The following is a 27,542-nucleotide window of genomic DNA, read 5'->3' as shown; positions in this document are numbered from 1 at the left end:
TAGAAACCCTTGTTGGCAAACACACAGGTAAGACATTTCTTGTAGTTGTGACCAGGTTTGCACTTTTCTCAGGAGGGATTTTGGTCTACTCTTCTTTACAGATCTTCTCTAAATCCTTAGGCCTCGTACACACGATAGGTTAACCAGAGGACAATGGTCTGATGGACAGTTTTCATCAGTCCAAACCGATCGTGTGTAGGCCCCATAGGTTATTTAACCTTAGGTTAAAAAAAAGACAACTTGCTTTAAAATGTAACCTATGGATTGGTAACCGATAGGTCAAAACCGATCGTTAGTACGCACAACCATCGATTAAAAATCCACGCATGCTCAGAATCAAGTCGATGCATGCTTGGAAGCATTGAACTTCGTTTTTTTCAGCACGTCGTTGTGTTTTACGTCACCGCGTTCTGACACGATCGTTTTTTTAACTGATGGTGTGTAGGCACGACGGACCTTCAGTCAGCTTCATAGGTTAACCTAGGACAATGGTCCTTCAGATCGTTGTCCTCTGGTTAACCTATCGGGTGTACGAGGCCTTAAGGTTTCTTAGCTGTCTCTTGGCAACTCAAAGTTTCAGCTCCCTTCATAAATTTTCAATAGGATCAAGATATGGAGACAGACTAGGATACTTCATGACCTTAATGGGCTTCTTCTTGAGCCACTCCTTTGTTGCCTTGGCAGTATGTTTTGGGTCAGTGTTCTGGCTGAGGGAAGAAGCTTCTTCAGTGTTCTGGCTGAGGAATGAAGGTTCTCATCCAAGTTTTTACAATACATGGCCCGATCCATTGACCCTTCAATGCGGCAAAGTCGGCCTATATCTTTAGCAGAGAAACAGCCACAAAGCATCATGTTTCCACCTCTGTGCTTGACTGTAGGGATGATGTTCTTAGGGTCATAGTCAGCATTTTTCTTCCTCCAAGGAAAAATGTATGTTTTACCACAATTTACAATAGTGCTTTATTATAATTTGATAGCCAAATGCTATTTACGACAACCAAGTTGCACATTGTGTCCTAATTCCACTAACAGGCTATGCAGATTCTGACTAAACAGGATCTAGATAACTCCCTACTCTATCATAGTGTTTCAATTGACTTATAATACTTTGCTTGTGTCTGGAACTGACTGCTAGTGTTGCTCACGAATATTCGCATTGCGAATATTCGTTACGAATATGGCATATTCGAATATTCGCGAATAACTCGAATTTCGCGGCCAATATTCGCTATTCCGAATATTCGTATTTTTTCAATTTTATTTTTAAAACAGATCACATCCTAGTGATCTCCATCGACGTCTAAAAGCATTGCTGGTATGATTAGAGACCCTGGGCCGAGTAGCTAAGCTGAGGCGATCCTTTTATGTTGCCGAATATTCGCAATCGCGAATATTCGATTTCCGAATATTCGCGAATACTTTCTCCGCCCTTCTTTTGCATCAGAGCCAATCAGAGTTCTCCTACCACAGTTGTCATAGGAGAGAGTGGAGTGTTTCTGTGCGTTTTTCCAGTGTATCACATCTTCAAAGAATTTTCCATCTTTTGTCCCGTGTCATCATCATTTGCATTTCACCTCTTTAATGAGAATAATAACTGTTTAACATAAAGACATTTAAGAGATGTCAACGTAAACGGTTTACGTTTACGGTTTACGGTTTACATAGATTTGGAAAGTACAAACTTTCCAAATCTATGGTTATTCAATATTTATTAAACTAATCAATATACAAATTGGTCAAAGTAAACCCTCAAATCTATATAATAATGTATTTATTTTATTAATACCTTGTTAGTTGCAGGGTCCATTACGTAAAACCACACTGTTTCAAAATGTCGCAATCAATTTCGCATTCGCATTAGCGAAATTTCGCAATCAGTTTGGCATTCGCATTAGCGAAATTTTGCAAAAATTTTTTTTTGATAAAATATCACGAATATTCGATTTTAGCGAATATTTCACGAATATTCGGCTATATATTCGTGATATATCGCGCAATCGAATATGGCGTATTCCGCTCAACACTACTGACTGCACATACTGATAGATTTTATAATTGACACTTCATTCCCACATAAGACTAGCCCCCACAGACCCCCCCCCCCCCCATATCTTGTTCACTTTTTATCACACAAGTCACCACTTTTGCTTAATTCAGAGAAGTACACTAAATAATCTGGTGGAAAATGATCAATGCTCTACTCTTCATGTGCTTCACAGCATACAGTATGATGTTTGCTTCTTCAGGAAATGACAGATAATTGATAACAATGATGTTGAAGTTTGTAAATTTCCTTTTGTGTAGATCCCCACACATTTACTTCATTAAATTCTGTGACACGTATTTAGTATACCGTGTGAGTAGGGACTTCTGTGTCACACATTTCTCAGAACCTGACTCCTGAACTATAGAGATTTTGAGAGGAGGAGTTTCAGAAGGTGGTCAGTACAGGAATCACTGTAGGCAGCAATGTACCATGGGATATATAGTCCTTAGAAATTGAAAGTAATCAGCAGAGAAGAAGCTGCAGGGAATCCAGGAAGTTGTAGAAAGAGATGGCCAGCAGTCAGCACTCACAGCATAAAAGACGATTTTTCAGGTAAGCTTATATTGGGTTGTCAAATGTAACTACTTATTGTATCGTTATTACAGTGCTGATAGTATAAAATTAAAGTGTGTACCACAATCCAAGATTTTCTTTGACATTGTATGATACATTTCTGTTGGTACACGAAATATAGTATTGCAGATAATGAATTATGACGCTGTACAGACCATAGCATTGTCTAGAGTTAAGAATTGCAGGAATAGCAGCTACCCAACCATGAAGTGCATAAGAGAATACAGAATGCCAGGTCTAATGTAGTGAATAAATCTTCAAGAAACTGATATATTTGCTATTATTGTATTGATTTCAACAATACACTATACAGCATGTTTATTTGTACAAAAGCAGCTAATAAAATACATGAAATGTTCTTTTTTAGGAGAATTTAAAGTTTAAGAAATTAACTCACAAAATGCTCCACCTACTACTTTAGAGCAGAGCCCCCAGGCACAAGAGGTACAGTGTTACTTTTGAGGTGTGAACTTAGGCTAGTGGAGGTATTCCCTTACTCACACTGCCCAGTCTCTCTCTTCCTTCTGCTAAGTATACCTGCAGGACCTCCTTAAAACCTATATAGATTGAGACTTGAACAACAAAGTATGAAAAGTAAGTTCAAATATTCTTTTGGGCAAATTTCAGTGACTAATATGCTTTACTAGAAAATGAGAGCTTTTGTTATTTAATATTATTGCACAGTAAGATTAGTATCTAAATAGTCTTGCAGCAGTACCTAACTTTTATTTTAGTTACTTATATGTAGGGTACCGTATTAGGTGACTTTGTACATCCTACATAATATACCATAATGTTCTCATATTATAATCAATTTAGTAGTCCTGCTTCTTTATTTTACATGTATTTTAAAATGTTTATTTGTGGTAAAAAAAAAAATGTTTTTCTTAATATTGTTAAAAATGTTCTTACATTTTTTTCTAGAACTTGCCAATCAGATAATTTATATAATTTTGTATGGTTTATAATCAGAAAGTCTTAAAATTGTATTTAGAAATAGTACATTATTTCTGAGAATGTTATACCCGCCTTTTTCGTTGTTACTCACTTTATTATAAAAAAAAAAGGTATTGTGTGAAACTATGTAAAATAGCATTTGTATTCTCTGACTTTTAAAAAATTTCTTAATAAACACTACTGGAAAAAAAATAATGCATTGTATACCTGACCAATATTTTCCTTTCACAGCGAGCTATGCGGCATTAAATACATTTCTGAAAATAAAATATTGAGCTGGTTAAACCGCATTTTTTTTTATAACTTATTGACAGTAGATTCTTTTGTCATATAAAGTGATTAGTTAACAATATCTACTTTCATCGGGAACATTTACATAATAGTCTCTTCTTTTCATGCATACATACAGAATTTCACAGCAGTGTGTTAGGGTGAAGTCCAATATTTACAATGGCATTTGGAAAGAACAGACATCTATAATGACCCTTTGTGTATGCCCTACGTGCTAATAGTTAACTATAAATAAGGTTAATTTAAACAAATTGGCTTGTAAATTTGCAAAATTACCTTTCCAAAACAAAGTTTGATGTCTTGTACACAGTGTTCTAGCATTATAAAGCTGCATTACTCAGAAGGCTAATCATTTTATGTTTGATCAACTAGAAAAATAAAACTACATTTGGCTATTTATGATTGCAATTAATAATGTTTTACTAGGATGTTATTCATGTTCAATCCATGACTCTAAAAGCTCTGTGTATAAGATAATTTACCAAAATATGCAAGTGTTTTTCCTTTGTAGGATAAGTTTATTTCAGTGCTGTTACAAATGTCTAATTTTTTAGGGCTGATGCACTGAAGAATCAGGTAATACTTATAAGAACCTGCCAAGATAGACAAATACTGTATGTAGCTGGTTTCATGAAGATATGGGTTCTGGGGTTTTCATACCTTAACAAGGTAATAGGATGCTTAACATAAGCATTTCATTTGGTTTAGTGACTTACAAATTAGAGCGAATATTAAGGAGCATAAGCTATGCATATACTGTATATCACTTCTGGTGCCAATTGTCCTGTTACGTTTACAAAATTAAGGAAGGAAGGAAGGAATGATGAAATGTACATGTGGTAATTTTCATGGGGATAGTAGATAGGTAGTTTAATAATCCGTAGGAAATATTTTTCTCCACAATATTACATTTAAGCTGTGTACACATGATCAGTCCATCCGATGAGAACGTACTGATGGACCGTTTTCATCGGTTAACCGATGAAGCTGACTGATGGTCCATCGCGCCTATACACCATCGGTTAAAAAAACGATTGTGTCAGAACGCGGTGACGTAAAACACAACGACTTGCTGAAAAAAACAAAGTTCAATGCTTCCAATCATGCGTTGACTTAATTCTGAGCATGCGTACATTTTTAAGCGATGGTTGTGCCTACTAACGATCGTTTTTTTCACATCGGTTAGAAATCCATCAGTTAAATTTAAAGCAAGGCTTTTTTTTAACCGATGGTTAAATAACCTATGGGGCCCACACACGATTGGTTTTGACCGATAAAAAAAACGGTCCATCAGACTGTTGTCCTCTGTTTAACCTATTGTGTGTACGAGGCCTAACAGATATTAAATATGGGATATAACAAAGGACACTCAAAGGGTAAAACTGCCCCTACCCCAGCTTCGAAATCAGGTGGCCAGGAATAACTGGTAAACCTCATCTGTTCCCTCCTATTCATTTTTTGCGTTCTGTAATCTGTTGTTTGAGCCTCTTACAGGTTACTGGAAACAACAACGATTTTAAATAAACAAGCTAGTATGACTGTGAAAGGCAATGGGGAATATTTGTTAGTAGCTGTGAAGGCAAATGTATAGAAATGCGGAGGGTACTCTGTGCCCATCATCTGTCAGAGAAGCAATACAAACCAGGCACCTAGTGCATTTTTTCTGTAGCTTTAACAGTTTGGCCCCTTTATTTTGCACAATTCATGGCAAGAGATGTGGGTGGCCATCAAGGAGCAGTGCTGTGTCATTGCCAGTGACATCTTCATGAGGCCATAGACTTTCAGGCCCAGCATCTCACAAGAGACATCCACTGCAGTAGGCAGAGAGTGGTATTGGCTGGATGACATGGGTAGACAACAGAGAGACAAGTGTATTGTGTGCCAATGAAGCTACATGTAGTCCCACAACAGGAAGAGAATAGGTGAGCAGTTTAACAAAAAAAAATGGAAATCTTTTGGCCAAAACACTAATTTGCTCATATTTACGGCATATGTTTTGTACAGGTACATTTAAATAGATTGTGCTTTTAATATTGACAGGGGCATTAACTGCCATCTAATTATTTTAAGATTTACAAATATTTAAGGATATTGCCCCATAATCCTGAGGTTTTCAGTTATAGCTCAGAAAGAATCTTTGATTAAAAAGTGTAATGCACAGGGCTTTTCTGTCCACTTTTATTTAAAATGGCAAAGAAACGTTCAACAAGAGACATCAGTTGCCCATGCAGGGCTTTCCACCACCAAAATGAACAAAATAGTATTCAGCCTCCTGGCTCTCTTTACAGCTCTACTGCTCAAGCTTAGTACCTTGGTCCTCCTTCCTGTCTAACACAATGGGGTAGATTCAGTAAGCAATTGCGTCTGCGTATCCATAGATACGCAGCGCAATTGCTTAGTTGTGCAGGCGTATCGACTTTTTTGTATTCAGAAAGCTCGATACGCCGACTGCAGCCTAAGATATGACTGGCATAAGGCTCTTATGCCGTCGTATCGCAGGCTGCATTCTTACGATGGCCGCTAGGTGGCGTTCCCGTAGTGGTCAGCGTAGAGTATGCAAATTGCATACTCATGCCGATTCACAACCGTACGCACGCCCTGCGTTCGCATTTTACGTTGTTTGCATTCGTCGGTTTCTGCGTAAGGCTGCCCATGCTATTAGCAGGGGCAGCCAATGCTAAGTATACCCGTCGCGATTTTTAAAAATTGCGTCGTTTGCATAAGTGAATCGTGAATGGCGCTGGATGCCATTTACGTTCACGTTGAAGCAAATGACATCCTTGCGAAGCAAAAGACGTTCGGCGTGGGAACGCGCCTAATTTAAATGATCCACGCCCCCTACGGGATCATTTAAATTACGCGCGCTTACGCCGGGCAGTTTTCCGGAGCGCACACACAAATTACGGAGCTACTGCTTCGTGAATGAAGCGTAGCGCAGGTAATTTACGGAGGCGTAGCGTAAAAACGGTACGCTGCGCCTCCGTAGTAGTGCGCGCCCCTACCTGAATCCACCCCAATGTCTGTACCTCTGTGTGCAACCTCCACTCGAATATTCAGCTTATTTATTCCACACCCAACGTATGTACAGTATCTAGATAGATAGATTTAGTAAGACAGACAAAAGCAATTGATAAAAGCATACATACCGGTGGATCTAAAGGTAGTTTTTTAAAATGAAAATAAAAAAGAGGTTATACTTACCTGCTCTTTGCAATGACATTGCAGAAAGCAGGTCCTTATCTCTTCTTTGGTGGTCCCAAGCTGGTGCACTCCCCCTTTCTTCTTCCAAGTGCCCCCATAGCAAACCATGTGCTAATGGAGGCACCAGTGCTGGCATGCTCCTAAGCTGGGCTATGTGCTTCCATTACCACACACAGTGTGGCTTGGTCACACCCCACACTCCCTCCTCACAGGATTTTACTGACAGCAGCAGGAGTCACTGGCTCCAGCTGCTCTCACTCAGTGTAGCCTGTGAGAGCAGTAAAAAGGGGAGGGCAGAGCTGCAGAGGACTCAAGTGTGTGTTTGGGGTGGGAAAAGTTATTGGGGTGTTTTTTACCTTAATGTATTAAGGTGAAAAACATCTAGACCTAGACCTATACAGTATATAAATCCATTTTATAATATCCAAATGAGAATATTCCTTTTGTATCAAACTGTGTTGTAGTTGCACTGTCCCCCGTTAGATTGTAAAGCACTGCGTAAACTGCTGGTATAATAATAGATATATTTCCTTTTAATTTGTGTATTTCTTAGCCTATTATCTGGAAAAGAAAGGTATCGTTAATGTAATAAAATGTGGTTCATGGATTATTAATTGATACACTTTTATTAACGCTAACAGCATGATTTATTCTGTGCATTTGTCTTTTTAGATTTTTGTCATTTGGAAAAGAGAAGATGAAATTCCCCAAACTCATAATTTTTTTCACATTACTGTGCAATATAAAATGCCAAGAATCTGCTGTTTCTGGTAAGCCTAGACAAAATCAAAAATATATTTGATCTGGTTATTAAATAATAACTCATAATAGTTTCAGAATTAAAAGCTAAATCCAAATAAACTTGAAAGGCAAGTATGCATATAACAGCAATTATACACCAAATGTAGTGATGAATTATAATGGGGATGATCTAGGAGATTACCTGCAAATCATGAAATTAAAGGGAAATATTTCTTCATCCTTACTAGTAATATGGTAAAGGGGTTCTTTACAGCTGACTGTGGTTATTGTAGTAGAGTTAATGGACTTAACCCATTGCAAGCTTTACTAAATGAGGTAGTAATAGCAAAATCAATGAATGCACTTTATTAAGTACTTGATCATTTCCTCCCTGTTAGTTATACAAACATTGCTTAGTTCACCACATCATGTCTACTTAGTGCCCAGTAGGCTCCATCATAAAATGTTTCAAAGGCTACCCACCTAAATTTGTTAATTCAGAATGGAAAGCATTAGTTTGGTCCAATCGGTTTACTTGGGTCTGCCCCCTGCATTTGCTATTATCAAGAAATTCTAAGGAAGTCTTACTTACTGTGCTATATTCTACATACTTTACATCACATGGAGTAGTTAATGCAAAAATAAGATGACCTGATGAATGTGAAGGTGGTAGGTAGTGCTGGGAATGCAGCACAGAGATCTTGCTTATTGAAACCATAAAACCTTAAGAATCTAATGAATGGTTTATTCTTTTTGGATTTAGCCTTAACTGAAATATAAATTTGGGATGGATTTACCATTCAATAGTTGATTTATACTAGCTATTCTTACTGTTTCAACAGAAAAAGGTTTGGGTTTGGACCCACAGTTGGTAAGGCTGAATAAAGTCACCAGTCCATTCAGTTCAACCTGTGTGTGTGTGTATCAATACCATTCCCCATATCCCTGTATTTTGCATTCACTAAGGTGCCCATCTAAAAGTGTTTTTGAAATTATCGACACTCTCCATTGACACCACCAACTGGAAGAGAATTCCACATTCTTACTGCTCTGAGAGTAAAGAACCCCTTACACAGTTTAATATTAAACCACTTCTCTTCCAACCTCATTGAGTGGCTGCATAGTCTCTTAAACCCACAACAGTAAAATGAGTCTGTATCTGCAGTAAAGCATTCTTGTTTCTGTCACTCTGGAACCTAAGGGGTAAATCCACCGCATTGTGTAAAAAGGCTCCTGTCTTCTCTAATCCTCCTATTCTTTTACTGCCCCCAATCCATCTTCTAATAGTACAGAGCCTTGGGGGCACTCTGCACATGCTCAGTTTGGTGTCTATTGCTAGAGCGTTTATCTTTATTTTTTTGTGAGGGTGCATGTGATCACCACAGGGCCAATCAACACTGTCCAAAAAGAGGGCCAGAGGACATGTAGCCTCCTAAGACAGTCAATGGAGAATGCAAACTCCTCCTACAAGTTTTAACCAGTGCTTGACTGAAGACTGATAGAAGTCACAGGACTGCTATATACTGCTGATGAGAAAGGGTATTTAGCATTTTTATTGTTTATAAAATAATTGCATTTCTATGTTCTGTGTACTGTGGGAGACCAGATATAGTGAATGCAGGCTCCTGGGATTAGTAACACTTTAAGCAACCTGAGACTGAAATGTTTTCTCCCTATGGTAGAATCACCATTGATATACTATCATATCTCCTCTTAAAATGACTCTTCTCCAGGTAGAATAAGTTTAATGTTTGTAGTTGTTCCTCATTACTGGTGTCCTCCAGTCTCCTTACCACCTTATTAGCTTTGTTGCTGTTTGCTGGACTCTCTCCAGCACCAGCACATCTTTCCTGAGTACTGGTGACCAGAACTTGATGACAAACTCCAGATTTTTTTAAACTAACTTATTAGTCAATAAAAATAAACAATTGTTTTCATGTTATAAGTCTTTTAAACAAGTCAGTATGTTAAATATCTGTCTTGGTGTAGTAAAGGATAACTTAAATGTATTGTATATCACAAAAAAAAGAAATATTAAGTCAATAGTTTGTTTGCATCAAAGAACTTTGCATCCTGATGCTGCCGGTGTTTAAAACACAATTTAGGGTATGTAGGACAACTTTGTAGGTTTATTTAACTTCTTACAAATCTGTAAACTCTTTTGTAACCTGAAGTAAAGGCAGGACAGATTTTCTGCACACCCAATATAGGCCATGGCATGGGACGGAAAGACAATTGGGGAGGCATACAGACCCCCATACATTATGTTGCTGACTATATCAGTACATCTGGAACACAAAAGCTAAAGGAATAGAAGAACAGTTTGCCCTACTCTTCTAGTTGTTGGTTCCAAGTTTACTTACTACTTACACAGAGCAAGAAAACTTAGTGTGCCTTGTGAAGCCAAAACATTAACTTTTTAGTATTACAATATGTGGTAGATTTACTAAAACCGGAGAGTGTAAAATCTGGTGCAGCTGTGCATGGCAGCCAATCGGCAGCTAACTTCAGCTTGTTAAGTTAACCACTTTGTGCCCACTAGGGATGAGCTTCGTGTTCGAGTCGAACCCATGTTCGACTCGAACATCATTTTTTTTGTTCGTTCGTCGAAATACGAACGTTATGGGCCGTTCGTGCTGCATCACGGCCCATAATTCACTGCGGCATTGCATTGCTGGATGATGATTGGCCAAGCATGCACTATGACCCGCATGCTTGGCCAATCACAGCGTGCAAAAAACGGAGAGCCATAATTGTTCAAAGCCAGGGTGGCTTTGGCCAATTATGGCTCAGGGGGTTTAGTACACGCCCCCACACTATAAAAGGCCGCCTGCAGGTCGGCCTTGTGTAGTGTGTTGCTGGGGTGGTTAAAGACAGACAGAGAGAGTGACAGTGTCATTTTTACTAGGTAGATAGAGCAGGCAGGCTAGTCAGTTAAAGTTACAGTGTGTAGAGGATATATATGCATCCCAGGTGTTGTACATATATGTATACACTGTATAGTTTAGCTAGATCAGCTATTCCTAATTTACTGGCAGGCAGGTGATTGTGCTAGCTGCAGTATTCTCACGTTGTGTATTGCCTGTGTCCTCTGCAGTGTGCACCATATAGCTACGTGGTGTGTGTACTGCCTTTGTCCTCTGTAGTTTGCACCTAAAGCTTCTTGGTGTGTACTACCTTTGTCCTCTGCAGTTTGCACCTAAAGCTACTTGGTGTGTATTGCCCGTGTCCTCTGTAGTTTGCACCTAAAGCTACTTGGTGTGTACTGCACATGTCCTCTGTAGTTTGCACCTAAAGCTAATTGGTGTGTACGGCACGTGTCCTCTGTAGTTTGCACCTAAAGCTACTTGGTGTGCACTGCCCGTGTCCTCTGCAGTTTGCACCTAAAGCTACTTGGTGTGTACTGCCCGTGTCCTCTGCAGTTTGCACCTAAAGCTACGAGGTGTGTGTACTGCCTTTGTCCTCTGCAGGCCATTAGTATGTCTGGAAGGACAGCAAGGAGAGGCAGAGAGTCACGAGGGCAAGCAGGCTCCGCATCTAGAGGCAACAGTGCTGGTCGTGGACACGGTGCAATGGAGAACGTCCTTTGATGACGTAACGTGTCTGGGAGGCCACGCAGTGACGTCATCGCGCAGAGGAGGAGGGCTCCTTGTATGCCGGCTGGCATTGGTTTGGATTTTACATGCTGTTTTTAAACCTGTGTTTATCGAATTGGAGCGGTTTTCCATTGAGTGTCTGCTGTTAACCTCTTCATCCCGGGTCCCCGAGGAGTCAAAGGCCGCGGCTGGGCTATAGCCAAAGGTTCGATTTGCTTGCCCTCTAGTAAGCGGCCTCTTATTCCGGTGGAGGGTTCACCTATTTTGCCATACATGTCACTTGGTGGTGTGGGTTTTGGGACACTAGCTACAGTGATCTAATCAAGGAGAGCCCTATGATTAAGTGTTATACCATGCCTTCCTACGGACATGTATACTAATAAGAGCGATTCATGGTGCAAGATACATGCATATGGACTTTAACATACCTTATCCTCTAAGAATCTTGTCAAGAAAATTGTAATATTTGTGGCGTGGCTTTTCTGTCTTTTTGTATTTTTGTGTATCGCACGCCAGCTGCTGCCTATAGTGGGTCTTTTTAGGGTGTTATAAGCGCAGTTTTTTGTTTTCTATTCTAACAAACCTACAGTGCCTGTCTTGTTTGCACCGCCTGTATAATACTGTTCAAAGTATAAAGGGGCAAAGGGGCTTGTAATGACCTGGGGGGAGTGGGGGAAACCCATGCTATTTTTCTCAATGATTTTCATCCATATTGCAGGGACTAGACATTACATTAAAGCCGCAAGCAGTTTTAAATGACTTTTTTCTTATAGTAATCTCATTTTGTGCAGGGACAGTTCTAAACACGTGCCACTTCACAGGCATGCTATAGACACCCAGCAGGTATGATATTTAAAGGAATTTTTCTTTTTTTTTTCACTTTAAGCATCATTAAAATCACTGCTCCAGAAAAAAACGACCATTTTTAAAACTTTTTTTTTCCATTGATACATGTTCCCTGGGGCAAGACCCAAATTCTCAAAACCGTTTTCCGACAATAACTTGCATATTAGACTTTAAAATTAGCACTTTTGAATTCGAACGCTTGAGTCCCATTGACGTCAATGGGGTTCTAAATGTTCGTGCAAGCGTTCTGTCCGTTCGAAGGTTCTGGTGCGAACCGAACGGGGGGGGGGGGGGGGTGTTCGGCTCATCGCTAGTGCCCACACTCTAGATTGAGTGAGTGAGTGAAAAAATTACATAGCGCTGCACATGCGAACTGAATCGCCTCTGGGCGCTTGTTTGACCACTTCTCCTTTGACCTCAAAGGAGATGGGTTTTGATCTTTCTCCTAAAGGCCAAGTGGTTCTCCTCCAACCGCATGGAGGTTGGTAAAGTGTTCCAAAGTTGAGGGCCTTGGACAGCAAATCTTCTTTCTCCTTTGGACTTGTATCTGGTTTTGGGGATTTGGAGTAGATTTTGGTTGGAGGATCGCAGAACGCGATTGGGGTTGTAAGCTTTTATTTTTTCGCATAGATATTTGGGGGCATTTCCCAGAATACATTCCCAGTGCTTTGAAAGTGATTCTGTCTTTCACTGGCAGCCAGTGCAGGCTTCTCAGTGAGGGTGAGATTGATTCCCACGTTTTTTCCCAGTCACAAGTCGCGCGGCCGTATTCTGAACGACCTGCAGGCAAGTGATTTGGTACTTTGGGAGTCCGAGGTAAAGGGCATTTGCATAGTCCAGTCTGGAGTTAACAATTGTCCCCACCACGACTGCTATGTCTTCTTTAGGAATAAATGGAATAAGTCTACGTAGTAGGCGCAGCAGATGGTGCGATCCGCTGACTACTGACCCTATTTGTGCATCCATTGTCATGTAGGTGTCGAAGATGACTCCGAGACTTTTGACCTTGGTGCTAGGGGTGAGGATTTTTCCCAGAATGGGCGGAGGTGTCCAGGTTGTTGCCAGTTGATTCTTTCGATTGGCGTGAAACAGGAGAAGTTCTGTTTTTGAACCGTTGAATTTAAGATAACTCTTTGTCATCCAGTACTCTATCAAAGAGAAGCATTTCTCTAGCCCAAGATGATGATCCTTTTTGTTGCAGATGCGAAAATACAATTGTGTGTCATCCGCATAAGAGTGGTAGAGCAGCTTTTGGCTGCTGATGATTTCAAAAAGAGGGTTGAGATAGATAATAAACAGCACCAGCGACAGAGGGGATCCTTGAGGGACTCCGCATGATACCGTGCGTTTTTCAGAGGTGAACGGTCCCAGTTTCACTACTTGTGATCGGTTTTCCAAAAAGGAGGAGAACCAGGATAAGTCACATTCCACGACTTTGGCTACTTCAGCTAGCCGAGTCAGTAATAGTTTGTGGTCTACCAGGTCAAAAGCTGTGCTAAGGTCCAACAGTACTAGAAGACAAGGTTCTCCTTCGTCTGCGGCCTCGAGAGCATCATCCCATATTTTGAGCAATGCTGTTTCCATCCTGTGCCCTGGACGGAAACCCGATTGATAAGGATCAAGCAAATTATGGGTGTTTAAATGCTGTTGCAGCTGTTGTACCACTACTTTCTCTATTACATTGGAGAAGACAATCAGGCCTGTTATGGGACGACGGTGTTCAGGGTCTTTGGGGTCAAGGGTGGGTTTCTTTAAGATGGGTTTGATTATACCTTGTTTCAACAGGGGGGCACTATGCCTTCCCTGAGTGACTGGTTAATCAGCTGCTTGATAGGTGGTGCCAGAATATCGGCACATTCCTTCAGCAGTTTGGTGGGGATAATATCATTAGGTGCTGTGCTATTTCGCAGGGCGCTGATGATATTTTTTGTGGCCTTGATGGAGATGGGTTTTAGAGTAAACATTGTTGGTTGCGGCTGATTTCTGTGGGAATTGGGCAGTTGACTAAGGGGGATTGAGGGGGGTACTGTTTTGCTGAATGCTTTCACGGATCCTTTCAATTTTGTTAACGAAATGATCCGATAATTCATTGCAAAATTCTTGGGTATCAGAATTGGGGGCTTCAAGACAGGCTGGATTCATGGTCTGGGTGACCAGCTTGAAGAGTTCGCTGGGACGGTTTAGGGCATTGGTGATGATCTTGGAAACATTTTTTTTTTTTTTGGCCTTAAAAATTTCTTTGTGGTATTTTTTTGTTATTTCTTTGTAGATGGCGTGGTTTTCGTCTGTAGTGCCGCTCTTCTGCGTTCTTGCTTAAGCAACTACAGCTGGTCGTTAAACCAGCTGGAGTTGTATTTTCGGATGCAGGTTTTGCGTTTGGGCGCTACTAAGTCGGCTGACTGTAGTAGAGCTGTGTTAATGGCATCCAGGGTTTCAGTGGCTGATTGATGTGAATGGATTGTTTTTACTTTATTCCTTAATGTTGTTTTGAAGAGTTCTGAATGGAGCTTCTTCTGAAATCTCGTCCAGTGTGTTGTCACTGGTTTTGGTGTTTTTGTTAAAGGGGCATTTTTGGTAATCATGAATTTGATTACATGGTGGTCTGTCCATGGTACTGGTTCATTTTCCAGAATTTTTACTTCCAAATCTTGTCTGAAAATAAGATCGAGCTTGTGACCAGAAGCCTGTGTGGGCCCACATACTAGCTGCTGCAGACCTAGTCCTTCCAAGTGGTCAATGCAAGCGACGGCCACGGGATCCTGTGAGGAGTTGGCCCAAAGGTTGAGATCCCCAAGCAGCAAAAGATGTTTGTGGAAGTGGGAAAAAACTCTGTCAATGATGTGAGAAGCTGCGATTTTGGACCTGGTGGTCTATAGCAGAGTAGAATATGGACGGTCTCCTGGGGATTTATTTGGAACTGTAGAGCGAGGGTTTCCATGAATGGAAGTGTGTTTTGAAGGACTGGTTTAGTGATCGAGAGATAACTCTTGTGGATCACTGCCAGGCCTCCACCTCTTTGCCCCACTCTGTTTTCAGTTATTATGCAATACTTCTCTGGCACCTATAGAATATAAAGTGCAGCGCTACACAATAAAACGGTCTAGGACAGAAATCCTAACTCGTGAGTGATATAATGAAAATAATAATATATGAATATTATGTGCAGAGTCCTTGGTCAGGAGCTCTTATTTCAAATACGGTCCCTTATGTCAAGGGCTCAGAAAGTGATTACACCTCTATTAAAAGTGAACAAACAAACAAAAAAAATGCGACCATCCCTGCTGATTGATCCATACAGAGCCCAGGGTCTGGAGTGACCATCACGCTTATCTGACTCACTGCTAATACTAGTATTTGAGTCCATCGAAGCTGGTAAGAGTACCTATTTCACTTATTTTGTTCTTTGAGGATTGCTTCAGACAAGCCAGTATTATTCCTGTTACTTCAGTTGAATTGTCTGTCTCTCGCATTTGGAGTATATCTAAGAACTATTCCACCTCACTCTCCACACCTGTTTAGTGATTCCACTCACTCATTGGGAACACATGTGCGGACTCTATGTTATAACATCTCAAGCTGTGTGAATTGAATACTCACGTTTTTTTTGTTTGTTTGTTCACTTTTAATAGAGGTGTAATCACTTTCTGAGCCCTTGACATAAGGGACCGTATTTGAAATAAGAGCTCCTGACCAAGGACTCTGCACATAATATTCATATATTATTATTTTCATTATATCACTCACGAGTTAGGATTTCTGTCCTAGACCGTTTTATTGTGTAGCGCTGCACTTTATATTCTATAATTGCTTTGTACTTTGTTTGTGTGTGTGCTGGCAGCTCACTTTTTATATTCATTTATTTATCTATTTTATTTACTTTTTAGCGCAGTTGTTTTTCTATATATCCCAGTTCTCTGGCACCAGTTCGTCTAGAATGGTGTTACAGTCAGCTGTGAGCCAGCTTTCTGTAATAAAGAGGCAATCTAAATGGCATTGTAAGATGAGATCATGAATTTCTACTCGGTGTCTTACTGCAGATCTTGTATTGACCAGAGTGCATGATATGCGCTTTGGTTTGGATAAGCAGGAGTCGTGTTTGACTGTCGACCGTCGATCGATTCTAAACAGTCGTTCAGTCCTTAAGGCTTTTTTGGTGGCAGCTGGCAATATTGAGGCCAATGGCTTTAGTCCCCAAATAGTTGCTGCTGAGTACCTCAGTTTAGTCATAGTTACTGACGCACTGGGGGGCAGATGCCTATAAGGGGGGGGGGGATTTTCAGTAGTGCTGGGAGTGACGATTGACCTCCCTGTTTGATCCAGAGGAAGGCGAAAAAACCCTGTCCGTGCTATGCCAATGTGCCGTGGCAGGGGAAAAAAAATCCTTCCTGACCCCCTGGGGGCGATCGGACGTGGCCCTGGATCAAATACTGAAAAAGAGCCGTGGTGGTGACCTCAAAGGAAGAGCGGGATGGGGGGGGGTACCCAACTGGAAGTTATTGGGTTGTGGATTGGGTCGGGGGTGAGAGGTAGGGATACCCCAATTGCAGGGGTGTACCAAGATGGCCACCCACTGAAGATCGGTGCCCCAGCCGGGGGCTGTGCGGCTGGGGGGCTATATCGTGCGGGCGGGGGCTACTGAAGGGATGTCTGGTGATAGATGGGGGTGGAGGGGGATTTGTGTCCAGTTTGCGGTGTCTTTGGGGTAACTGGAGGGGAGGTGCGGCGGGCCGCTAGTCCGCGGGTGAAGCCGCGGTCTTTCCTAAAATCGCGGCCGCCGATTAGTTCCACGAGGTGGCGCAAGGGCCGTTGCCGCGGCTTGTCCTGAAAAGGACGGCCGCCAGTGGACTCGGGGAGGTGGGAAAATAGCCCTGTACCAGGGGCTTACCTTTGCTGCCTTGCGGAGGAGAAAGGGAGCCAGGGGAAGGCAGATGACAGGTCCTGGAGCGAAGCTGGAGGCTGACTGGGGGAGGAAAGCCCTGCCTGTCTGCATCCAGGAGCCACACGTCCTACTCCTAGGTAATGTGCGCCGATTACTGCTGGATGCAGTTCTAGCCCTGGGGAGGAGTCGCTCTTTCAGACTCTATCCTGTGAAGTCAGGAGAAGCTGTGATCTTGGTGTGCACTGACCGAGCCGATGTGTGACTGATGCTATAGGCAAAAGATGTCTACAGCGCGGGCTTAAAGGGGTTGTAAATGTTCATGTTTTTTTCACCATCCTATGCATTAAGGTGAAAAAACATCTGTCGATTACCGGCCCCCCAGCCCCCAGTTTACTTACCTGAGCCCTGGAAAGTCCCACGTCGTGAACACGCTCGATATTTGCCCGGGCTTATCGGCTTTTCATTGGATAGATATCAGCCATACACTCTGATACTATGTACGCTGAGTATATGACATTGGAGCACGCCCGCAAGGTAACCCCCTCGGGAGAAAGTTTCCCAGAGGGGGTTAGCTATTGCGGGGAGGAGCCATGAGAGCCGCCGAGGGACCCCAGAAGAGGACGATTGTGGCCACACTGTGCAAAACTAACTGCACAGTGGAGGTAAGTATGACATGTTTCTTATTTAAAAAAAATACCTAAACCTTTAGTGTCACTTTAAAATGCCAGGAGGATGTACATATATGTCCTACATTCTCGCGCCACCTGTGCACCCCAGAGGGCGCACTTGTGACGCACTCTGTGATCGCCAAACTCTTGGGACTCAACTAATCAAAGGGCAGGGTAAAGGGCCAATCACAGTGGGCCTTTTACCACGTGATCAGCTGTCAGCCAATGACAGCTGATCATGGAAGTAAACAGAAGCCAGCGAGAAGAAAGCCGTTAACCGTTAAATCAGTCCCCTTAGTGATCACCAATGCGGGCCAATCAGTGCCCACCAGTGCCACCTTTCAGTGCCCATCAGTTCTGCTAATAAGTGCCCATCAGTGCCACCTATCAGTGCCCACCAGTGCCGCCAATCAGTGCCCGCCAGTGCCTTATCAGTGCCCCCTGATTAGTGCCCACCAGTGTGGCCTATGGGTGCCCATCAGTGCTGCCTATCAGTGCCACCTATTAGTGCCACCTATCACTGCAGTCTCATCAGTGCCTCCTGATCAGTACCCACCAGTGCCGCCTCATCAGTGCCCATCAGTGCCACATATTAGTGCCCATAAGTGCCACCTCATCAGTGCCCATCAGCGAAGGAGAAAAATTACCTGTTTGCAAAATTGTATAACAAAATATGAAAAACATTTATGTTTAGCAAACAAGAAAAAAACCCAGTGGTGATTAAATATCACTAAAAGAAGTCTCTATTTGTGTGATTTTTTTTTATAAAAAATGTATTTGGGTACAGTGTTGCATGACCGCGCAATTGTCATTCAAGTGTGAGTGCTCTGAAAGCTGAAAATTGGCCTGGGCAGGAAGGGGGTATAAGTGCCCAGTAAGCAAGTGGCTAAGTTTCCACAAAAAACCTTGAAGCTGATTCTAAGCTGCACCAGATTTTGCACTCAGTCTTAGTAAATCAACCCCTAAGATTAGCTAGCTGACTGGTATAGTTGGAAGTGTGTGTGATGGAAGTGTTTAAATATTAGACTGATGTATGATCATGTTACATGTTAACCCCCCTGGCGGTATTCCCGAGTCTGGCTCGGGGTGGAATTTCAGGACCAAAAGCGATAACCCCGAGCTAGACTCGGGACCGCCTCGCAGAGTCCACAGGCACAAGTTACTTACCTTGTCCCTGGATCCTGTGATGCCGCCACGCTGTGTGATCGAGCTGTGTCCTTGCTCGATTCACACAGTGCCGAGTGCCGCCGATCTCCGTTCCCTGCGACGTTACGACGCACGGGGGTGGAGATCGGCGCCAAATTTAAAAAAGTAAACAAACACAATACATACAGTATACTGTAATCTTATAGATTACAGTACTGTGTGTAAAAAATACACCCCCCTTGTCCCTAGTGGTCTGCCCAGTGTCCTACATGCACTTTTATAAAATAAAAACTGTTCTTTCTGCCTGGAAACTGGAGATTGTCCATAGCAAACCAAAAAGTGTCCCTTTATGTCAAAAGTGGTTTTAGACCAGCTAGAAAACAGCAATAATAAATTAGAATCACTTGCAAAATTGAGCGATAGTGATTTGTGGGGAAATTTGTCATCAAAAAATTTAAAGTAATAATTTTTATTATTATTATATTATTTGTTATAATTATTTATATTTATTTATTGTATTATAATTTATGATTTTGTGTTTCAAACTTTATCATACCCGGGATGTCTACTAGACTCTTGTTTGGACAGATTTAAGTGAGTTTTTTTCTAAGAATTACAGGCCTACAATATAAAATGCCACATTTCCATGCAAAATAATGGTACCGCTTTCAGCACCTAAAATCTGAATTAATCAGACCGTCAGGGAGGTTAAGTCATTATGCTTATATGTTTTGATATAAGATAATAAATGCACATATGCATTAATCTCTTGTAGAACAAGACTGTCAAAGATATTCAGTGCCAGTGAAAATGTTTATTGCATTTTTTTTTTAAACTTTGGTTTTAATTTTTTATAGTGTATGACCTCTTTGAAGAACTTAGGCTTTCCACAGTTACAGAAATAACAACAGTGAATGGGTCTAATCCAACATTATCTGCTGTCCGCATAAATTCACCAGTTTCCCTAAAGAAAGATGGGTATGATAAATTAGATATTTTTGCAAGTTACCACAAAGTATTTATATCATAAGCATCTGTGTTTGTCTGGTGTGTGCAAAATGGACTTATCTGTTTTGTGATGATAATAAAATTCAAGAACAGATTTAGAAAAAATGGGCATAAATTGGTTGATTTACTAAAAAAAAGAGGCATTTTTTTTCTCTAGCTTAGTGAATGAAACTATGATGACTTCCATCATCCAAGCATATGCAGGCAGTTTGTTTTTTTTCGTTTTTCCTTGCATGTGGTTGGGTATTCTTTTTTTTTTCACAATCAAGATTCTTTGGAACTGGGAATTTTTACCACAGTCACTAAACTAAGGTACAATTCCCTTTAATAGTGAACACATTTTTTGCCTTTAGTAAATCAACTCTATTGGCTCTTCATGCTAGTGTCAACTGCCATGGTGATCGTTATTTTTTGCAGTGAGCTAAAAATAACAAAGCTTTAAATGAGAATTTAATACATTCTTACAAAATTATTATAATGGGCAGTGCGCTATGGTAATGTACAAAGTATGGTTAAAGTTGGAAACTTTTTTGATTTTTGATACAAGACGTGGTAGAGCGGTATTAGTTTTTTATTTCAGTTTGTGTGCCATATTTTTTTTACCAATAGCTCCCATCTCTTCTATATCAATCTATTTACAAAAGGAATATATTGCAGCATTATAAAGGGTAGTATCTTGATGGTCTGTGCTCCCTAGTGTGTGATATATATGATATAAGACTACATCCTAAAATGTAACTTTATTTACTTGTAGTGCTTTTCCTCCAAATGGTTTGCCTGCCGATTATTCTATTATTGCCACTTTTAAAATTGTAAAGGCTGTGCCTCAGAGCATCTGGAACTTATGGAAGATTATCGATGGAAATAAAAAACAAGAAATTGGACTCAGTTTTAACAACAATTCACAGACTGTAAACCTGTTCTACTCTACACCAGACAAGACTCTTCTTTTCCAGAAACATAGCAATCATGAACAGCTTTTTGATGGCAAATGGCACAAGTTAGCTGTAAGTGTAACAAATGGCAATGCCAAAATGGGTCTGGACTGTACTGATGTCAGCGATGCCTCTGTAGTAGAAGAAATACTTCCTAGAAAGAATAAGATCACTTCGTTGGTAAGTACTTCAATATGATCAGTAAAATATATTTTGTCAATCCTTTCTCTTACTCTAAAATCAAAGAGTGTCCCTATTGTGGAAAATGTCCCTTTGGGGAAAGCTCATCTTAAGGTATTCTCCTATCCAAACCCTCTTTTAATGCAAAGAGTTATTTTCGTCATTGCAATTGCTTTCTTATATGTTTGACGAAAACAATTATCTTGAGAACCTCATCTCCTTCGTTATTGTCATACTTTTATAATTAAGGTAAGGGCTGTTTAGCATGACATTTAGACCCCTTTCACACTGGGGTGAATGTAAAGCGCCTGAAAGAAGCTGCATCTGCAATCCCAATGTGAAAGCCCGAGTGCTTTCACACCAAAGCGCCTGAAAAACGCCCCAGTGTGAAAGGGGTCTTAGCGTTAAAAAAGCACCTGTAAAGCGCCTGAAATAAGCTGCATCTGCAATCCCAATGTGAAAGCCTGAGTGTTTTCACACTGAGGCGCTGCGCTGGCAGGGTGTCAAAAAAAGTCCTGCAAGCAGCTTCTTTGCTTCGCTTTAGGAGCGCTGAATACACCGCTCCTAAAGCCCCCTTCCCATCGAGGGAGCTTTTTTAATGCCAAAGTCCCTAAAAAACCCAGTGTGAAAGGGGTCTTAGCAGTGATTTACCAGCGTTTTTCGGGCGCTGACAGTGTGAAAGGGCTCTGAAAGCACTCAGGCTTTCACATTGGGATTGCAGATGAGGCTTTTTCAGGTGCTTTACAGGCCTTTTTTAACGCCAAAGCTGCCGAAAAACGCTCCAGTGTGAAAGGGGTCTAAGGAGGGATGATTTACTAAAGGCAAATAGACTGTTCATTTTGCAAGGGAATTTTCACCAAAGTTTAGTGAATTAAGTGATACTCTGAGCGAGCAAAAATTTGTATGGCAAAGTGATATTTCTCTTGCAAAGTGATATAAAACTACTGACGCATACAACAATGTAAGTCTCCCTAAGTCCTTACTTGAAGTCAAATCAAATCAATATCTTCCTAAAGCCTAAATTCATGACCCAAAGGCATGAACTATTAACGTTTTCTGCACACCTCTCAAAGACTTGACACCTTGTTGCTACTTTCATAGAAAGCCTCACATATATTTGTTCTGCATTAGCAGTCTTTGTATGTTATGCTCTTTACTGCTCTGACCCTGTGATGTGCTTCTTTATGTCCAGTATGCAATAAGATCAGTTCAACTTCACACAGTTATTACTTGTTGTACTACCTGCCCCTACATTTTTGATTTTAAGCTCTCATGATTAGGGCTCTACAAACTCTTTTGTATTGAATCATACTGTAACTGGAATGTTTTTCCTTTGTATTGTAACCACACAAAGTCCTGTATAGATGGGATGACTAGGGGCCACCTGACACATGCCATATTTCAGCAGTGCTCTGTGGATCATAGTTTTAGAAACACTGGGGCAGATCCATAAATTCGATTCAATAGATACGCCGGCGTAATTTGACATTTCCTGCGTCGTATCTTTGTTTTGAATCCTCAAAACAAGATACGACGGCATCTCGGCTAGATCCGACAGGCGTACGTCTTCGTACGCTGTCGGATCTTAGATGCAATTTTTCGGCGGCTGCTAGGTGGCGTTTCCGTCGAAATCCGCGTCGAGTATGCAAATGAGCTATTTACGGCGATCCATGAACGTACGTCCGGCCAGCGCATTTTTTTACGTCGTTTGCGTTCAGCTTTTTCCGGCGTATAGTTAAAGCTGCTATTATGAGGGGTACTCAATGTTAAGTATGGCCGTCCTTCCCGCGTACAATTTTGAATTTTTTGCGTCGTTTGCGTAAGTCGTTCGCGAATAGGAATTTGCGTAGAATGACGTCACCGTCGTAAGCATTGGCTGGTTCCGGTTTAATTTCGAGCATGCGCACTGGGATACCCCCAGGGACGGTGCATGCGCAGTTAAAAAAAAATGTCGTTTACGTCGGGTCACAACGTATTTACATAAAACACACCCCCATTACATCCATTTGAATTCCCCACCCTTACGCCGCGAGAGATACACTACGCCGCCGTAACTTACAGGTGCGGATTCTTTGTGGATTAAAAAAAAAAAGATAAGTTACGGCGGCGTAGCGTATCTTGGATATGCTGCGCCCGGCGCAAAGGTACGAGGATCTGCCCCACTGTCTATATTAAAATGTTAGACCAACATGTCTTCAGTAGAGGATAAGTACAATGAAAATGTCACCTTTAACATCAAATAATTGTATTTAATCTTTTAAGTACTCATTTAATGATATTTCCTAGAATAAATATGCACTATTTGTTTGTGGAATGCAACACAGCCATGTACATCTTTCCTTTATCTTACTAATAAAGCTTGTTGAAACACTCCAAATTATTAAATCTCTTTATGGACATAATTATATCAATTAATTTATTTTATATTGTTTCCATTGGAGGTTGACATCCAGAAGCTTGAAATACACTGTGATCCAGGAAAGGCATTGTTGGAGCAATGTTGTGAGCTTAATGAGCAAGTAAGTGTGCAGCCCTATTTACTTGATCTGCCATATGGTCACTGAAACTTGAAAACATCATACCTTACTCTGAATATAGTCACCTGGTCCCTTTATGTAGTAATTAATCAACACTGGGATGAATATAGCTTTAGTTAAAAAGGCAAACAATAATTTCCAGTGCTATGAGGTCTTCCATGGTGGGAAGCAGCAAGGACAGCGGAAAAATCCAAAACTGGGTGGGTGCAGCCCTCTTCAGACGGAGTGATCCCATTGATACTACAAAAACAAAAAATGGAATGCGCATGCACCTAGTGCATTACCAAAAAACTTTTAACCAATAATAAAATCTATAAAAATGGATACTCACAAAGTGGCAACTATCAATGAGCCATAGAACCACACAATGCTAAGCAGTGCAAAACGGCATATGTGTGTCTGCACTGTTAAAGCGGATGTGCCACCCCAAAAATATATTAAAAGCCAGCAGCTACAAATACTGCAGCTGCTGACTTTTAATATAAGGACACTTACCTGTCCTGGAGTCCAGCGGTGATCGCAGCAGATGACGAGCCGATCGCTCGTCACCCTGCTGCTCCCCCCTCCATCCACGGTGAGGGAACCAGGAAGTGAAGCGCTCCGGCTTCACTGCCCGGTTCCCTACGGCGCATGCGCGAGTCGCGCTGCGCCCGCCGATTGGCTCCCGCTGTGTGCTGGGAGCCGAGTGTTCCCAGCATACAACGGGGGACGGACGGAAGGTAAGGAAAAAACCCGTCCTTTGCCCGTATCGTAGGGCCGGAAGTGGGTGCAGATACCTGTCTGTAGACAGGTATCTGCACCCCCCTCCCCCCTGAAAGGTGTCAAATGTGACACCGGAGGGGGGGAGGGTGCCGATCAGCGGGACTCCACTTTAGAGTGGAGATCCGCTTTAAGCATTGTGGTGTTCTATGGCTCATTGATAGTTTTTTAGATTTTATTATTGATTAAAAGTTTTATTTTTATTTTTATAGATTTTATTATTAAATAAATGTTTTTTGGTAATGCCCTTCCATGTTGCTTGTTTTATAGCTTTAGTTAAACCATGTCTTTCCTAGGGAGCAAATTTCATTACATACATTCACAGAGCTAAATTTAATTTGCTATCGGGTGTACAGTGAGAATGCTGATGGCTTCTTTTTTTTCTCTTAATATCAGTACTGACATTGCATAGCTACTGGTTAAAGGGTAAGAGAGGTACAATTTTAAAATAGTTGACAACGATCACACAAAAAAACATAATGTAAACCATCTGTTTGTTTTTTTTTTGTTTTTTGCATCAAAGAGTTTTATTGCTATTCTAACTTTTCTAGAAATTGACAGCTGTCCTATCCCTTATATATCTCTTACGGATTCAACACAGGGCTTACAGTATAATAGAAACTATAATGTCTATGTGTGTGTATTTTCATGAAATTAAAGTGCCGATCACTGAACTTCATCAGCAGCTAGAAGAATACTTCCATTGCTTTGAGCAAAATAACAAAAGGCTTTGTTAATGAAAAGCTGGCTTTGCTACATGTGTATGTTTAGCAGAGGATCACCATTCCTAGGTACCCTCTTCCAAAAACATCCTAGACATCCATATTGGATCTCTTTAGGAGAGAATCTGTGTTGACAAGAGAATAAATGTATTGGTTATACTAGGTGTCCTTATCAGATTATTTTCCAGTTTTTCCAATGCCAAAATATACATTCAGTTCTATGTAACATAATGAAAACAGATGTCTGAGATATTGTTTCTTTCTTTCCATTTGTCGTCATTACTTACTACTTACAACTTGCTTTACTCAGTTAAATATTTATTCTTGCTATTGATGATAGTAAAGATTAGAGCATGCAGCTAGTTCATAATGGTAACACTCATCTGCCAATGAGATAAAGGACAAAGAAGAGAAACACTATATACAGCAGTAGATTCAGGGCTCGTCTTTTGGGAACACGTGGGAACGGAGTCCCTGCACTTTTTTCACAGCAGGAACGCAGTTCCCTTTGCAGGACGAGAGCAGCCGAGCCGCCCGTGCCAATCCTTCACTAAGCGGCGATGCCCAGCTCGAGTCACTGTCAGGGGCAGGCGAACCTTAGTGATCCTTTATGTTAGTGGCTGCTTCCTGTATATGGATTCATTGGGTAGTGTGCGGGTATTCCGTCACTTCCTCGATGCCGCAATGTCTCGAGGAAGTGACAGAATACCCGCACACTACCCGATGAATCCAAATACAGGAAGCAGCCAGTAACATAAAGGATTACTAAGGTACAGTGGATAGAAAAAAAAACATGCGGTTTAGTAATTATGCATATGAGTGTATCATTTTTTTTTGGTTGGGGAGTGGATCTTGGGTGGGAGTTCCCACACTTTTTCCCCCAGGACTTGACCCCTGAGTAGATTCCTGTATGTAGCTACAAAGCACAAAGAAGTTTTCAAAACACTTGTAACGTCTGCTACCACTTATTCTCTCACGGCCTCCAACCAAAACAGCTTTGCTGTTCCTGGTTTGTACAAACCTTTATTTTGTCTCTGGTTACTCTTGATGACTTTAACACTTGGATAATGAATGCACATTGTATGAACAGATTACTGTACTAGACAACAGAATGAACAAAAAACATTAGTTTGAAGCAGACATATGATATATATATATATATATATATATATATATATATATATATATATATATATATATATATATATATAGTAAATACAGCTATGTTACTTTGCATCTCTTGTTACAAAGATGTATGTATTTCTTAGGATCCGCAGATCCTTCTAGTGGACATAATGCTGTATTTTACTACTGTCCATAATAAAACAATATTCATTCAGGGGAGAATATAGCCTAAAGAACATTTATTTTAGCCCAATTTGCACAGAACAAATGTACACGCTGATTTACTGGACAAACTGCTATGTATTTTTTTTATATAAATAGACCTGTAGGTGAATGCTGAGGGTAATAACTAAGAACTATCTATTAACCACTACTAATATTTCTGTACTTTCAAAGCCTATTGTGAACTGGCTCAATACCAAACATATACAATTTCATTATTTTGCTACTTTTAGGTTATAATGCTCAGTTGCATTTTATTCAATATCGTTATGATTTTTTTTTCTTATAGTGTGGGGGTGCTGCTGAACTAAGCATCGGTGCTAACTCTCAAGGGTGTAAATGCTCACATGGAATTTTAGGTGTTCAGGGATCTGCAGGAACAAAGGTAATACAAACAAATAGGTTACTGCTAATAAAAACTAATTAAATTTTTTAAAAATGGTAATATTTAATTCATGTTTTCTCAATGTGTAGGGGGAAAAAGGCCATTCAGGTGAACGTGGAGGATCTGGAAGTCCAGGAAATTTGGTAATAAAATGATAAATGTCTCTAACACATTTACTTTTATTTTAGTAAGGTTTGTAATGGAACTATATTTAAAATCATAGAATTATTAAATATCTAAAGAAGTTATTACATATGTGTTTGATTAGGGGGTTCGTGGCAATCCTGGCACTTATGGAAGAATTGGTGACACAGGCTTCAAGGTATGCTATTTATTATATTTTGGGATTATTTTTCTGTTTTTAATCCAAAAAGTTAATTGTGATTCAATAAATTTGATGTTAAATTTACTGATCTTTTAGAAGTGAATTTCCTTTACCATGTTATTTAGGGAGAGCCAGGCATAAAGGGGGAAAAGGGAGGAAGAGGTATAACTGGTGAAAGAGTAAGTATTTTTTTATTTTTCTATCTTTTTTTTTAAAATACATCTAAATTGGACCTGTCTCATAGTAATGAGCCTGATATGCATATTCTGTGTTGGTAGCAATTCTCATTAACATTTGTGGACATATTTTATTACAGACAATAGAATTTATATTAAATAAGTGGATATATATGAAGTTATACAGCTAAAAGTCTAATGCCACGTACACACGATCATTTTT

The 27,542-nt window shown here is 40.6% G+C and overlaps 1 protein-coding gene across 2 annotated transcripts in view; it reads left to right on the top strand.

Annotated features, from left to right (window-relative positions):
• Nucleotides 1–3,082: 3,082 nt before the first annotated feature.
• LOC120936993 (collagen alpha-1(IX) chain-like) overlaps nt 3,083–27,542 on the top strand; it is a 56,493-nt gene continuing 32,033 nt past the window's right edge. Inside the window, exons 1-11 of one of the 2 annotated variants that reach the window (XM_040349856.1) lie at nt 3,083–3,214; nt 4,423–4,451; nt 4,512–4,537; nt 7,742–7,839; nt 19,803–19,923; nt 20,708–21,068; nt 23,510–23,587; nt 26,723–26,818; nt 26,908–26,961; nt 27,087–27,140; nt 27,269–27,322. In XM_040349856.1, coding sequence (XP_040205790.1) covers nt 7,767–7,839; nt 19,803–19,923; nt 20,708–21,068; nt 23,510–23,587; nt 26,723–26,818; nt 26,908–26,961; nt 27,087–27,140; nt 27,269–27,322 — 891 coding nt within the window. In that variant the 5' untranslated portion in view covers nt 3,083–3,214; nt 4,423–4,451; nt 4,512–4,537; nt 7,742–7,766. The remainder of the gene's footprint in view (nt 3,215–4,422; nt 4,452–4,511; nt 4,538–7,741; nt 7,840–19,802; nt 19,924–20,707; nt 21,069–23,509; nt 23,588–26,722; nt 26,819–26,907; nt 26,962–27,086; nt 27,141–27,268; nt 27,323–27,542) is intronic. The other variant, XM_040349855.1, reaches the window with a different exon arrangement.

Source organism: Rana temporaria, chromosome 4 (genome assembly GCF_905171775.1).
Source record: "Rana temporaria chromosome 4, aRanTem1.1, whole genome shotgun sequence".
In the NCBI taxonomy this organism is placed as follows: Eukaryota; Metazoa; Chordata; class Amphibia; order Anura; family Ranidae; genus Rana; species Rana temporaria.
The sequence above is the reverse complement of the archived record's forward strand: the minus strand, read 5'-3'. Positions and strand labels throughout refer to the sequence as shown.